We start from the raw sequence: 15018 nt of genomic DNA, 5'->3' as shown, positions 1-15018 counted from the left end.
AAAGAACACATGATATAGGCTCAAGGAGCCCAAAAAAGAATCTATGATAGGGGCGCCAAGATCCGTACGTTTGCACCCGGAGATAGGGTGTTGATCCTGGTCCCCACGGTGGACAGTAAGTTCCTGGCAAAGTGGCAGGGCCCCTTTGAGATCAAGGAAAGAGTTGGTGAAGTAAACTACAAAGTATACCAGGCAGGTAAACGGAAACCTGAACAGATTTATCATGTAAATCTGATAAAGCCCTGGAAGGATCGGTCTGCCTTGTCAGCGGAGCTGGCCCGTCCTGTCTGCTCGCATCCCGTACCGGAGGTACGGGTTGCAGAGACTCTCTCGGAGCCGCAAAAGACTGAGGTCAGGCAGTTTCTACTTCACAACCAAAAGTTTTTCTCAGAAAAACCCAGGCAGACTATGCTAATGAAACATGACATCGTAACGGAACCTGGTGTCACAGTTCACGTAAAGCCCTACCGAATCCCGGAAGCGCGCCGTGAAGCCGTTTCCCGAGAAGTGAAGGCAATGTTAGAGTTAGGAGTCATTGAGGAATCGCACAGTGCGTGGTCCAGCCCGATTGTGCTAATTCCTAAACCGGACGGCACCATCCGGTTCTGCAATGACTTCAGGAAACTGAATGCGGTCTCAAAATTTGATGCCTATCCTATGCCCCGGGTCGACGAGTTAATAGATCGGTTAGGAAAAGCCCGGTATATTACGACCCTAGATCTAACAAAGGGGTATTGGCAGATCCCTCTGGCTGAGGCTGCCAGAGAAAAGACGGCATTTGCTACGCCGGAAGGTTTATTTCAGTATGTGTATATGCCGTTTGGACTGCACGGGGCACCGGCGACCTTCCAGAGACTGATGGATCGAGTCTTGAGGCCACATAGGCGGTACGCTTCGGCCTATTTGGATGACATTGTCATTTACAGCTTGGACTGGGAGACTCATCTCCAGAAAGTACAAGCTGTGATTGACGACCTGTGGGAGGCAGGTCTAACCGCGAACCCCAAGAAATGTCACATCGGGCTAGAAGAAGCCCGGTATTTGGGGTATGTAATTGGGAGGGGTGTTGTTAAACCCCAGGTTGATAAGATTCAGGCGGTTCAGGACTGGCCACAACCTGTCAACAAGAAGCAGGTGCAAGCCTTCCTGGGGGTCGCCGGCTATTATCGCCGGTTCATACCCAATTTTGCAGCCATCGCTACCCCCCTGACGGATCTTACAAAAGGGAAAGACTCCGTCATGATTAAATGGAGTTTAGCGGCTGAAGAAGCCTTCCATAGCCTAAAACGGGCACTTTGCTCTCAGCCCGTACTGGTGACTCCGGACTTCCGCAGCGAGTTTGTGGTACAAACGGATGCCTCTGATACCGGTATCGGGGCCGTACTCTCATAAGTGAGGGACGGGGTGGAACACCCAGTCCTCTATCTCAGCAGGAAGCTGAATAAACACGAGCAAAGGTATGCAGTCGTAGAAAAAGAGTGCCTCGCCATTAAGTGGGCTCTAGAGGCCCTCAAATATTACCTGGTGGGCCGAAAGTTCAGGCTGATCACTGACCATGCCCCTCTCAAGTGGATGCACTTGAACAAGGAACGGAATAGCCGGGTGACCCGGTGGTTCCTTGCCCTGCAGGCCTACACTTTTACGGTGGAGCACCGCCCAGGGGTACAGATGGGGAATTCCGATGCCCTGTCCCGAGTGCACTGTTTGGCGGGTGTCATTGCTCGACCAGAGTGGTCTGAGCAGAGGGGGGGGATATGTGAGAATCATGTGGGAATAGTGGATGAGGGCAGGTATATCTCGCCCAGATTCCTTTCCTATGTGGCCTAGTCTGGTCAGTATCGCACCTGCTTGCTAATGAATAATGGGAGGTGGATATAAAAGGATGCAAGGTGGTTGTGTGAGTGTCTCAGCCTGGGAACACAGAGAGCCTGTCTGTGTGAGAGACACACGTGAGTGGAAGCAGTGCCCACTGCAACTGTGGTTTGGCTGAACGGGAGAAGCCCGCCAGTTGGTAGTTAGGTTGTCCATTGTTTAGTTAGTGCCGGACAGGCAAGGATTTGTTTTATGTTTTATTTCCTTTTGCATTGCTTTCACCGTTAATAAACCTGACCCAGGGTCAGTTATACACGAATCCCAGCTCTGCGCCTGAGTTTCATGCTGAATGCACGTGACCTTTGACCCCAGCAAAGGCGATCCCGGAGTGTTTTATTACAGCTGTTACAGCACAATGTTGATTATTGGGCGCTTGGTGTAGTGCAGGACCTTGTCCCGTTGTGTGTCAGAGCGGCGCTCCCGCGCCTTGCTGTGGCAGTGTCACCGATCAGGTATTCTCATTTTTGGTGGCAGTCTAGATGTGCAGCAGAAAGGCACATTTCTTTCAACTATGTAGTGGCCGCTGCCCCTACTTGAAGGAACACATTTTGTCTGCGTTCACACGTGGCGTTTTTTTCGTGTTTCCGCGGCGGTTTTAACCGCGCGATTTTGCCGCGAAAAATAAGCATCCAATGCATTCCTATGGGATTCTGCAATGCTATGCTAATGCTGCGGTTTTTACCGCGGCGGAATCGCTTCGCGGTAAAAACCGCAGCATGCTCATTAATTTTGCGGAATCGTGGCGATCCCGCACCCATAGGAATGCATTGTTCCGCTTACTTCCCGCATGTGGCTGTGCACACCATGCGGAAAGTAAGCAGAACATTTGCGGATGGTACCCACGGTCCGGAGGAGAGGAGACTGTCCTCCGGGCTTTGGGTACCATATCCCTGTAAAAAATAGAATTTAAAATAAAAAATATTGTTATTCTTACCTTCCGGCGTCCCGCGCAGCCTTCCCGCCTCTCTCCACGCTCTCGTTCCCAGTAATCCTTTGCGAAAATGCCCGCGATGACGTCCGTTCTCGCGGGATCGCGAAGTCTCGCGGTCATTCGTGCGACGTCATCGCCAATGACCGCGAGACATCGCGATCCCGCGAGAACGGACTTCATCGCGGGCATTTTCGCAAAGGATTACTGGGAACGGCTGCGCGGGACGTCGGAAGGTAAGAATAACACCATTTTTTATTTTTTTTTTACATTTTATCTTCTACTACTGATGCTGCATAGGCGGCCTCAGTAGTAAAAAGTTGGTCACACTTGTCAAACACTATGTTTGATGAGTGTGACCAACCTGTCAATCAGTTCTCCAAGCGATGCTACAGATCGCTTGGAAAACGCTAGCATTCCGGAATTCTCGCGGTAATTTCTGCGAGAGTTCCGGTACGTGTGAACTTAGCCTTAATGGAGCTGTGCTGTTCCGCACCATACACTGTTTACATCCGGCCGGTGGCAGCAGAGTATCCTAAGGATTGGCTGTCAATATAAAGGTAGTAGAGGAATACTTTAATGGTGGGCAGTCCAGCTGTCAATATTTAAGGAGAGAGTACACTGGTGGTCACTCTGTGTTGAAGTGGTCAGCCTTTCAACCGATTTTTCACTGGTTATTTACATCCTCTATGAACCTTAGGTTCATTTTTCTCTATCTGATTTCAGACCACTAAATGGGCACTTATGGACCATATATAAGTTGGTTTTACACTTCCGACAGTCATGGTCCGAGTATGTGGTGTCCGATCTGGCTGCAAATCTCCTAACCCGAATTCATATATGCCTGTGAGACTTCTGAGATCTAATGGCTGGCCCAATCATTGCTCTTCTTGTTGGCAAATATGAAACCTGCCTAAAGACAGGAGGCCTCTCGATTGTTCGCTGACATGTCGGGTGATATAACAGTATAGTAAGCCTAACTTCGGACTGCCGATCCTTTTGTTCTCGGCGAGGTCGACCATCAGAGGAGTATGTCAGGGGTTCTACCGTAAAGAGTGCAAACGCTCTTTACTGTGTATGGAGGTGTAGGGAGAGATAGCTGCCATCAGTCAACAGCGATCTATTGTATATGGTGCCCCTTAGTCTTTAGTGCCTGTCTACACGGACCAACAATGATAAAGACAGAACATCCTTTCGTTTTCAGCGAGGTCGACCATCGGAGAAGTCTGTAAGTGGCTCTCTCATAGAGAGTGTGAATGTTCATTGCTGTGCATGGAGGATTCGTAAGAGATAGCTGCCATTGGCCAACAGCTATCCCCAGTTTTTTAGCGCCTGTCTACACAGACAGATAATGATGAAGACAGAACAATTGATAATAAGACCATTTTGTCCCTATAATGTAATCATGTTGTGAGCAGCGCACCTGAATTTTACAACGGGTGACGTGCTACCGAGAACGATAATAAATGATCAGATCACCTGAGGAACAAGCGTTCTGCTTGTTTGGAGGCTGATTGCCTGCATTTTTACACCGTTGGTTGATTGGAAACGAGCACTTCTACAGTTTCGCCAGTCGATCGTCTATAAAACAAGTTGTTCGCTGATTATTTACCAACATGATCGTTCTTTCCCCTCACAGCGCTGTTTTATCGGCAGCACATCCGCTGTATAAAAGGCAATGAGCTGGTGATAAGGCCGGGTTCAGATGGATTTTACGCTCCTGACCCAAACCCAACAGCCTCTTTATGCTGAGCACGGATCGGGAGTCCCACAGAATCCGGATGTCACTGTCCGTTTGAACTGAGACATATATATGGGTTCCCCTTCTTTGTCAAGTCATCACCTGCATGTTTACACGGGTGGATCCTTAGGAATGAGGTTACAAATGCACATTGGCCGAATATTTGTGTGTTACACCTAATCTCTGTGGTCTAATACGTATTTCATTGCATTTTAATAAAAAAAAATAAAATATGTCAAAACTAATGGGATAAAAATGGGCTAATTAGGTCTAAGACTGGCCCTCAAGTAGTCCGGACGTGAAACCTGACAGAAAATTAATGAATTATTGTAACAAAATAAAATATGGCCCTGATATGTCTGTAGTGACGTATTTACATCATAGGTAACAAGTTTTATTGCGTGATTTATGTGTATGCATGCCCAGCACAGAGCTCTCTGTCACTTCACTGCGTGCCTGAGGCTCACGCCATTTGGTTACAAGTCACGAAAACCAACGCTTCCCTTTCCCGCCCAAATGACGTCATCAGAACAAGAACGCCTTGCACGTTGGCCCCGCCTCTCCTGATCACGTGTCATGTACTTGCAGCGCCGCGACGTCATCAGCCTGCGACACCCGGGTTTCCTACCGAGCGACATTATTGAGGTAAACACGGCAGCTGTGTGGCGCACGGTAAGGTGAGCGCCTGCTCATCAGTCTCTCCTCCTATTTTTGTACTGTGTGGGACATTTCTGCCGTAGTTGAACGTCCAGCAGCTCTTGGCGTAGAAAAAATGCTGAGACTTGTAGTTCTATGGCTGTTTTCGTGCAGTAGCACTATAAAGTGACCTCTGAGCTGACGCATTTTTATGGTAACAACTGTATTAACTGGAATGTATTGGAAAAAATCTAACAAAGTGACTTTTTTTTGGATTCTAGACATTTTTAATCACTTAACCCCTTAGCGACAGAGCCAGTTTGCAGGTTAATGACAAGGTCAATTTTTACAATTCTGACCACTGTCCCTTTATGAGGTTATAACTCTGGAACGCTTTAACGGATCCCGCTGATTCTGAGAATGTTTGTTCGTGACATATTGTACTTCATGTTAGTGATAATTTCTTCGATAAGTCTTGTGTTTATTTATGAAAAAAATGGAAATTTGGCGAAAATTTTGCAATTTTAAAACTTTAAATTTTTGTGCTCTTAAATCAGAGAGATGTATCACACAAATTTCTTAATAAATAACATTTCACACATGTCTACTTTACATCAGCACAATTTTGGAAGCAAAATTTTTTTTTGTTAGGAAGTTATAAGGGTTAAAAGTTGACCAGCGATTTCTAATTTTTACAGCAAAATTTACAAAACCATTTTTTTTAGGGACCACATCATATTTAAAGTCATTTTGAGGGGTGTACATGACAGAAAATACCCCAAAGTGGCACCATTCTAAAAACTAGACCCCTCAAGGTGCTCAAAACCACATTCAAGAAGTTTATTAACCCTTTAAGTGCTTCACAGGAACTAAAGCAATGTGGAAGGAAAAAATTAACATTTAACTTTTTTTGCAAAAAATTTACTTCAGAACCAATTTTTTTATTTTCAAAAGTGTTAAAAGAGAAAATCAACCACAAAATTTGTTGTACAATTTCTCCTGAATACGCCGATACCCCATATGTGGGGGTAAACCACTTTTTTAGCACACGGCAGAGCTCGCAAGGGAGGGAGCGCCGTTTGACTTCAACGCAGAATTGGCTGGAATTGAGATCGGATGCCATGTTGCGTTCGGAGAGCCCTTAATGTGCCTAAACAGTGGAAAACTCCAACAAGTAACCCCATTTTGGAAACTAGACCCATTAAGGAACTTATCTAGATGTGTGGTGAGCAATTTGAACCTTTAAGTGCTTCACAGAAGTTTATAACGTAGAAAATAAGAATTCCTTTTTTTTACCACAAAAATGATCTTTTCGCCCCCAAATTCTTTTTTTTACAAGGGTAACAGGAGAAATCATACCCCCACAGTTATAGTGCGATTTGTCCTGAGTACGCCGATACCCCATATGTGGGGGGAAACCACTGTTTGGGCGCATGGAAGAGCTCGGAAGGAAGGAGTGCCAAGTGCCATTTTGGAATGCAGACTTTGATGGAATGGTCTGCGGGCATCATGTTGCGTTTGCAGAGCCCCTGATGGGCCTAAACAGTGGAAACCCCCCACAAGTGACCCCATTTTGGAAATTAGACCCCCTAAGAAACTTATCTAGATGTGTGGTGAGCACTTTGAACCCCCAATCGCTTCACAGAAGTATATAAACGCAGAGCCGTGAAAATAAAAAGTCTTTATTTCCACAAAAGTGATTTTTTTAGACCCTCAAAGTTGGTAAATAGTGGAAACCCCTCAATTCTTGCTCGAGCCCTAACCCGAGCCCAACCCTATCCCTAAGGCCTGTTTCACACTTCCGTTTTTGTGTCCGCCAAACGGATCCGTTTCCGTTTTTTTGACGGAAACTGATGCAAACGGATCCGTTTTTAAAAAAACGGATCCGTTTTTTTGACGGATCCGCGGTAACCACTAATGGAAGTCTATGGGACAAAAAAACGGATCCTGCAAAAAAATGGCGGATCCGTTTTTTTACGGAAACCAACGGATTTTGACGGATTTGAAAAAACGGAAGTGTGAAACAGGGCTTACCCTAATGGAAAACTGAAAAAAAAAAATATTTTCTTTTTATGTTTGCCTATATAAGGGGGTGATAAACGGGGGGGTTATGTACTATTTTTTTTTATTTTGATCACTATGATCGTTGATCATAGTGGTCAAAATAATGAATGGAATCTGCCAGCCGGAGCCGGCAGATTCCCGGCGGGAGCAGTGCGCATGCGCCCGCCATTTTCAAGATGGTGACGCCCATCGGAGGACGCCGGCGGGACGCGGGACCACCGGGAGGGAAGTGAGGACCACGGAGAGGTACCGGGGGGGGGATCAGGGACCCTATTTCTCTCTCCTCTGATGTGCGATCACATCAAAGGAAAGAGAAATTTAATGCATAATCGCGGCTTCTTTTTTTTTTTGCGGTCGCCGTTATAGGGTTAATAACGGCGATCGCAAAAGCGGGGTCGGTAAAAACCGACAGATTCATGTTCTCTGGGGTCTCGGCTACCCCTGGCAGCCGAGACCCCGGAGACAATCCGACACTGGGGGGGGGCGCTATGTACTTTATCCACAGCGCCTAGAATTAACGGCGCTGTGGTTTTAGTACCCTTAATTACCGCAGTTAAAAGGCGTATCGGCGGTCCTTAAGGGGTTAAAGGTCATAATAGGGGAAAAAAAAAACAAATGTCTTTACAGAAAACATTTATTTGTTATTAAAACATCTTTTTGGCCCTGAAAATGGAGGAATTTTATTGGTTACTGATTGTTGCTTTGGTTACCGGCCACCTCTGCAGTCTTATCAGTGGTAGCTGGTCTAGGCAACAAGGGCAGTGGTTTGGAGCTATTTGCGGTTCCCCCGTGCTCCTCCGATTCTGCAGAGCTAAAGTTACTTTTGCTGTCAGGTTTAGAGAGCGCACAGATGCAGGAAGCGGTGCAGCCATGCCAGCACCAAACGCTAACACTTCTCCGGCCACTTTTCTGCTTGTCTTTTTCTCTTTTTTTCTGCCTCGGAGATCACTCCACGCTATAAAGTCACAGCTCGTGTCTTGACGTGATGACCTTACCACTAGTGATGAGCGACTGTGCTGGGATAAGATGTTATCTGAGTATGCTCTGGTGCTGAGTGTCTTCGCGGCTGCATGACGTGGCTGTTCGACAGCAACACATGCAGAGATTACCTAACAAACAGACAATCCCTGCATGTGTTGCGCCTATGCAACAGCCACAAGACATGGAGGTGCGAGGACTCAAACATATTTTTCAAGCACGCCGAAAACACTCGCTTAGCACCCAAGCATGCTCGGATAACACCTTATCATAGTACGTTCGCTCATCACTACTTACCATGTTTTACTGTCGTGTTATGTTTTAATACATATATGTAATTTTTATTTTTACAGAGTTGGGTGCATAAAGGTAAAAAATGACAAGGCATGGAAAAAACTGCACTGCTGGAGCTGTCTACACCTACTATGAAAAAAAGAAAGATACAGGTTGGTACTAGAATTGGTGCAAATGAATTTACACACCCCAGTCCATCAGTAACAATGGTATGTGAGCAGGACAGGCGGTTCCTACCTCCTGGCATTGGTAGTTCTTCTTTCGATTAGCCAGCCTGGCACAGCATCATCTAGCCACATTGCGCACATCGCATCAGCCAGGCTAATCAAAAGAAGAGGGTTATCAATCGGGTAAGAGGTCATTCTCTTGCTCTCACCCACAGGTCAGTGTGATTTTTCATTTTATGCTGTAATACCAAGTCAAATAATCCCAGCCAAGAGCATACAGATGGACGGCATACTAGGGCACACAAATCACCACATTAACAGACGGAGCTATTTATCTGAAGTATTGCTGTATATATTTCAGTCAAAAAACGGAGGTGCTTGCATGAAAAAACATGAATATTTCAATGTGAAGCGAAAAAAGGAAAAATATGCAGCACTCACCGATTTAGCTGAAAAACTGTGCGTCTTTATTTCACATAAATTCCATCAATAGATATGTGGACACGCAGGACGTTAGAGGAATGCTAGGGGAGGGATGTGCCGGACAACGGCCGTTTCACGATTACTCGCTTCTACGCAGGGCTGTGGAGTCGGTAAGCCAAACCTGCGACTCCGACTCCTCAATTTCCCTTACATCGACTCCAACTCCGACTCCCACAGATATTGCTTATATTTAAGTGAAAAATTTATTGTAGTACAATGTGAACCTCAGACATTTAATCATTTTTATGATCCAATAATCAAGATATTTAGATAGAACAGAATATATATTGGTGTGCTACCCGGTTTTCATTCTTTTTGGTACAGATACGATATGGATAGAGCAGATTTCTAATCTGCTTTTGCTATTGAAAACATAATCTATGAGCTCAAAAACCTTTCAGGTGATGCAGTTTTTTAAAAAGATGATCAGCTTTTGCAGCTGAAAAACGTATCCTCAAAAAACACAGGAAAAACGCTGTGTGTGAATGTAGCCTTAGATCAGGAATATAACAGCCATTTATAGGACATTTCATAACTTTCCCAAACTCCTATGAAAAAATATTCAGCACATCCTGCATTGAATTACTGTACCCAATTTATTATATATTTTAGGAGTCGGTCCATTTTATACCGACTCCGACTCCACCAAAATGAGCACCGACTCCACGACTCCGACTCCAACTCCACAGCCCTGCTTCTACGGGTCCTGGACCCGTAGAAGCGAGTAATCGTGAAACGGCCGTTGTCCGGCACCTCCCTCCCCTAGCATTCCTCTAACGTCCTGCGTGTCCACATATCTATTGATGGAATTTATGTGAAATAAAGACGCACAGTTTTTCAGCTATATCGGTGAGTGCTGCATATTTTTCCTTTTTTCGCTTCACTTTGTAATACCAAGTCATTTGTAGTGTATTGTACAAGTGATCAACAAACAATCACAGATTGAAGTACCCTTTGGGATGTTAAAAATTACAAAGAAGAGTGTAAAAAAACAATTGAATCAACCACCCTCTGTTATTCTCATCCTAGAACAGGGGTGGGGAACGTCCCTGATACGGCCTGCGATATTATCTGGTGCGGCCCGCAGCTATTTTGCCCATTTTTAGGCTGCTTAATTCTTCAGAGGTGTGCGCAGTATTGCGCAGGAGTCTGGTCACATGGGTGTGACGTCATTAGAGGTCCTATTATACACTGCTCCCCCTCCTGAAAGGTAAGAGCCAGGAGAAAGCTGACGCGATATGTGTTTCACTATCATGTATGTCATGATACCTCTGCTCTTCTATCGTTAGCAGGCAGGTCACATATCTATACACAGTACTCTCTCACTTCCTGTATTGTTACATTGGTATTACATCATTGCATGCCCCTTACATCACCACTGTGACTGCAGCCTCAGCTGCATGGTGCATCTTGTTCTTGCAACATTTTTATTTCCTCCTATTATGTTGTCCTTTTTCACCATTGCTATGGCTATTCTTATTTTTCAGTGTTTATTGTTTAGAAATTCTTTGTCCCCTGCTGTAGTTTTAAAATAACATTATGCTCTATTCCCCCTCCCCGCGTCCCCCACTGCTCCTGGTATCTGTTATTGTCACAAGGACAGTGAGGCAGCCAATCATGAGCTCTGCCCATGTACGCAGATCACTCACTGATTGGCTGCAGCGTTGTGGACATCTGCACCATAGCCAATACTAGGCCCCAGGAGCAGCACTGGAGGCTAAATGCTGGACCCAGGAAGGGTGAATAAAGGACGATGTGTTCCTTTATAACCGCAGCTGGGGATGAAGATTTTCTGAAAGGAGACAATCCCTTTAAACGCATCTTCTCCATCATATACAGATAGGAGAGTCCTAAGGTTGTGTTCACACGTAGCGTTTTTTTCTCGGGTTTTACCGCGGATTTTCCAATAAATCCGCGAAAAATAAGCTTCTCATTCATTTCTATACATTTTCCACTTTTTGTGCACATTGATGCGTTTTTTACCGTGAAAAAACTGCATCGCGGTAAAAAACACAGCATGCTCATTAATTTTGTGGATTTTTCCGCGTTTCTGATTATTTCTATGCGTTTATAAAACGCGCGTAAAAAAACGCATAAAAACCGCACAAATTGCGGTAAAAACGCGCAGAAAAGAACGCGCGGTTACTGGGAAGGGAGTCAGGTTTTCCAGTAGAAATTTTCTGCTACATGTGCACTTAGCCTTAAAGAGAATTTGTGTATACGCTTTTCTCAAAGATTTATTTATAAGGGAATAAAATCTGGGTTAACACTTTTGGAAATTGTTGGGCAAGGGGGTATATTTTCTTTTATTAGTTTATGTGTGTATTTAATGATCACCTTATTATTCCCTGGGGAAGTCATTCCAGCCATCACATTAGGTGGGAGTTATTTAAAGGGAACCTGTCAGAAGTTTTGGCCAATATAAGATGCAGCCAAAACAGGCTCCCCGGCATTGCGCTTCTGCGCAGGCGTACTTTGCTCTGCCCTGTTTAGGGCAGAGCAAAGTCCTGCATTGTGCAGGCGCTGGGCCTCTCTGACCTTTCCCGGCGCCTGTGCGCTGCAGTACTTTCCTCTGCCCTCAACAGGGCAGATAAGTACGCCTGCACAATAACGCAATGCCGGGGAGCCTGTGTGGATGATGCAGGGATGCATCATCCACAAGAAGCAAGCATGAGGGTGGCGATCATTAGAAGATGGGAGGCGACGGAGCAAGACTGGCAACACTCATCGGACCGCCCCTCAGGTAAGTATAATAAAAGTTATTTTTCAGTTCTTCCTTGTCGGGTTGGGGGCTTATATGCAGCATTATGGAAGTTGTATATAAGCCTTGGCTTATATTGGCTAAAACTGCTGACAGGTTCCCTTTAAATGTTTGAATAAATGTAGTTGTCTGATGTTTAAGTTAATAATTTTATAAGGCCCCCGAACGCTATTATAAAATTTCAAATGGCCCTTGCCAGAAAAAAGGTTCCCCACCCCTGTCCTAGAATAAAGAAGTATCTAGTTTACTTAGTATGGCCAGGTGGTCTGTGAAAATCCGATGTGGCAAAGAGTAAAACTGCAAATGAAGAAGGAAAAATAAAAATCACTCCAACTCGACTCCACACCCTTGGAAAAAAAATAATGCAGTGAAAAATAATCAAAATGTCTTGTGTTCCCCCAAAATGGTAACCGTAAAAGTTACAGTTTGGCACACAAAATAACAAGCCCTCACACAGCTTTGTCAGCTAAAAAAAAATTACTGATCTTGGAAAAAGTTGAAACAGATCAAAATTTTTGTTTTTACAAAGTTTTGAATTCTATTTTAAAATAATGAAAAGAAAGAAAACTGATAATGGTTTCACCATATCCTTACTGACTCGAAGAATCGCGTTGGCAGGTAAAAATGAAATGCAAAGAATTCATTGGCGGAATTACTTATTTTTACTAGCAATTTGAATATTAAAATGAAATATGTGATTCAAAATTATTAACTTCTCCCTCCCCCCAAAAAACAAGCCGGCATGTGAACGAAAAGTTAAAAAAAAAATGTTAAGGTTCTTAGAAGAAGGAGAGGGTAAAAAAACCCAAACTGCACGATTGTTTATGCAGCCGCCATGACATATAAATTCTGTTCCATTGTCCGCTTTGATAGATGACACACTGACGTCTTCTGTTTTCAGCTGCCTCGGGATATGGCACTCAGACGGTTCGTCTCAGCAAAGATGCCGTAAAAGATTTCGATTGCTGTTGCTTGTCCCTTCAGCCGTGTAAAGACCCGGTGGTGACGTAAGTGTCTGAAAACCACAACATCAACTTATTATAAGATCTGCAATTATTATTAGTTTGGAAATTCTGTTGAATGTTTTAAAGCGAACCCGTCACTAGAATCAGACCACGGGCTGCATAAATTTGAACCCGGCTCCATGATTGCAGCCAGGTATAGCTTTCTCTAAGTGCTGCCGTGTTTCAGAGAAAATATAGTTTGAAAAGCCAAAAAGTGACTATAGGGAGAGAACTGACTAGTCCAGGGCTTCTCTAACTCCAGCTGATTGACAGTTCTCTTCCTATTTAAAGACTTGTGAGAGAATGCTCAATTAAAGGGAACCTATCAGCAAGAACATATACAGTAACGTACAGAGTGTGTCAGGTTGGCACCGTTATACTGATTACAATGATACCTGGTGATGGAATCCATCTTGTGGTTGTTGTTTAATCTTTATTTTCAGTTTTCAGTTAATGATATACCCATGCTCCGTGGTGGCCTGTGGGGGGTCTTCTTGTTGCGCTCTGATGCATCTGTATGGCTTCTGACAGGTCACTCATTCCTCACTGACCTGCCTATATATATATATATATATATATATATATATATATATATATATATATATATATAATTTGCCTTAAATTGTCTGTCATCCACTTCCGACTGGATGTCCCTGAATCCCACAATCCACTGCACTGCGCCGGAAGTACGCCGACCGCCATTTTGGAACACCTAGGTGATGCCGCTCGGATCCAGTACGCAGCTGCGATCCCAAACGCGCTCTGTTCCAGGATGCAGCTGCGATCCCGACCGCTGCTGGGATCCCAGCTGCCGCTCGGATCCAGGCCACCGCTGCGATCCCGACCGCTGCTGGGATCCCAGCTGCCGCTCGGATCCAGGCCACCTCTGCGATCCCAGCCGCTGCTCAGATCCCAGCTGCCGCTCGGATCCAGGCCGCCACTGCGATCACGAGGCTGTGAAAGGGGTGTAACGAGGGGATATAACGAGAGGTGTGTAATGAGGGGGGAGTAATGAGAGGGATGCCGTCGGTGGACCCCCGCCAGGACCCAACGCCTGGCTATACGCGTTGGATCCCGCCGCTGACTGCCCACCCTCCTCTGAGCAGTCACAGCCGGCAGGAAAGAACGCGGCTTGAGGCCTGTGCTGGGGATTGAGTGCGGCCACCCTCTGGTGGCGCCGCACACCATCTCCAGCACAGGCTGCAAAATACCGTCTTTCCTGCTGGTTGTGACTGCACAGAAGTGGGTGGGCCGCCACCCCCAGCGCCACAAAGCTGCCCCCATCGTGATGTTACTGCTCTCCCGATGCGATCGCATCGGGCACACATCTAGTTTTACATAGTCAATATTATATATTGAAAATCACCTTCTGCAGGCAGGCAGTGGCGCCTGCTCTGCAGCATGATCGCATCTATAATGTGTATTTAATTCTTTCCTTTGCTGGCATTCATAAATTCATAAAAAATAAAAAATCAGTTTGAAAATGGTGCCCGTTGTGCCTGCAAAGTGGCAGCTATTGGCGATCTAATAGCTGCTACTACAATTTTTTTTCTTCCGCAGATAGCTGCTAATGTTCAATTGCAGCTGGCGCCATTTTCAGCCTGTTTTCTTTGATGGTATCCATTGAAAAAAAAAAAAAACAGGCTGAAAATGGCGCCAGCTGCACTTGCACATTAGCAGCTATCTGCGGAAGAAAAAAAATTGCCACCTCCAAGATGGCGCTGCTGCCTGCGTAGTAGCAGCTATCAGATCGCCAATAGCTGCCACTTTGCAGGCACAATGGGCACCATTTTCAAACTGATTTTTTATTTTTTTAATGAATTTATGAATGCCAGCAAAGGAAAGAATTAAATACACATTATAGATGCGATCATGCTGCAGCGCAGGCGCCACCACCGGTGCCTGCCTGCAGAAGGGGATTTTTTTCAATATACAGTCATGGCCAAAAGTTTAGAGAATGACACAAATATTACAAAGTCTACTGCTTCATTTTTTCTAATGGCAATTTGCATATACTCCAGAATGTTATAAAGAGTGATCAGCTTAACAGCAATTACTTGCAAAGTCAATATTTGCCTAGAAAATGATCT

At 45.1% G+C, this 15018-nt stretch overlaps 1 protein-coding gene across 4 annotated transcripts in view; it reads left to right on the top strand.

Annotated features, from left to right (window-relative positions):
* The first annotated feature begins 5040 nt into the window (after positions 1-5040).
* Positions 5041-15018, top strand: part of NOSIP (nitric oxide synthase interacting protein) — a 111864-nt gene continuing 101886 nt past the window's right edge. For all 4 annotated transcript variants that reach the window (XM_073570836.1, XM_073570833.1, XM_073570835.1 and 1 more), the window contains exons 1-3: positions 5041-5186; positions 8573-8665; positions 12826-12931. In XM_073570836.1, the coding sequence (XP_073426937.1) occupies positions 8596-8665; positions 12826-12931 (176 nt within the window). In that variant the 5' untranslated portion in view covers positions 5041-5186; positions 8573-8595. The remainder of the gene's footprint in view (positions 5187-8572; positions 8666-12825; positions 12932-15018) is intronic.

Source organism: Dendrobates tinctorius, unplaced genomic scaffold, assembly GCF_039654945.1.
Source record: "Dendrobates tinctorius isolate UK_male_01 unplaced genomic scaffold, ASM3965494v1 ptg000028l, whole genome shotgun sequence".
Lineage (NCBI taxonomy): Eukaryota > Metazoa > Chordata > Amphibia > Anura > Dendrobatidae > Dendrobates > Dendrobates tinctorius.
The sequence above is the reverse complement of the archived record's forward strand: the minus strand, read 5'-3'. Positions and strand labels throughout refer to the sequence as shown.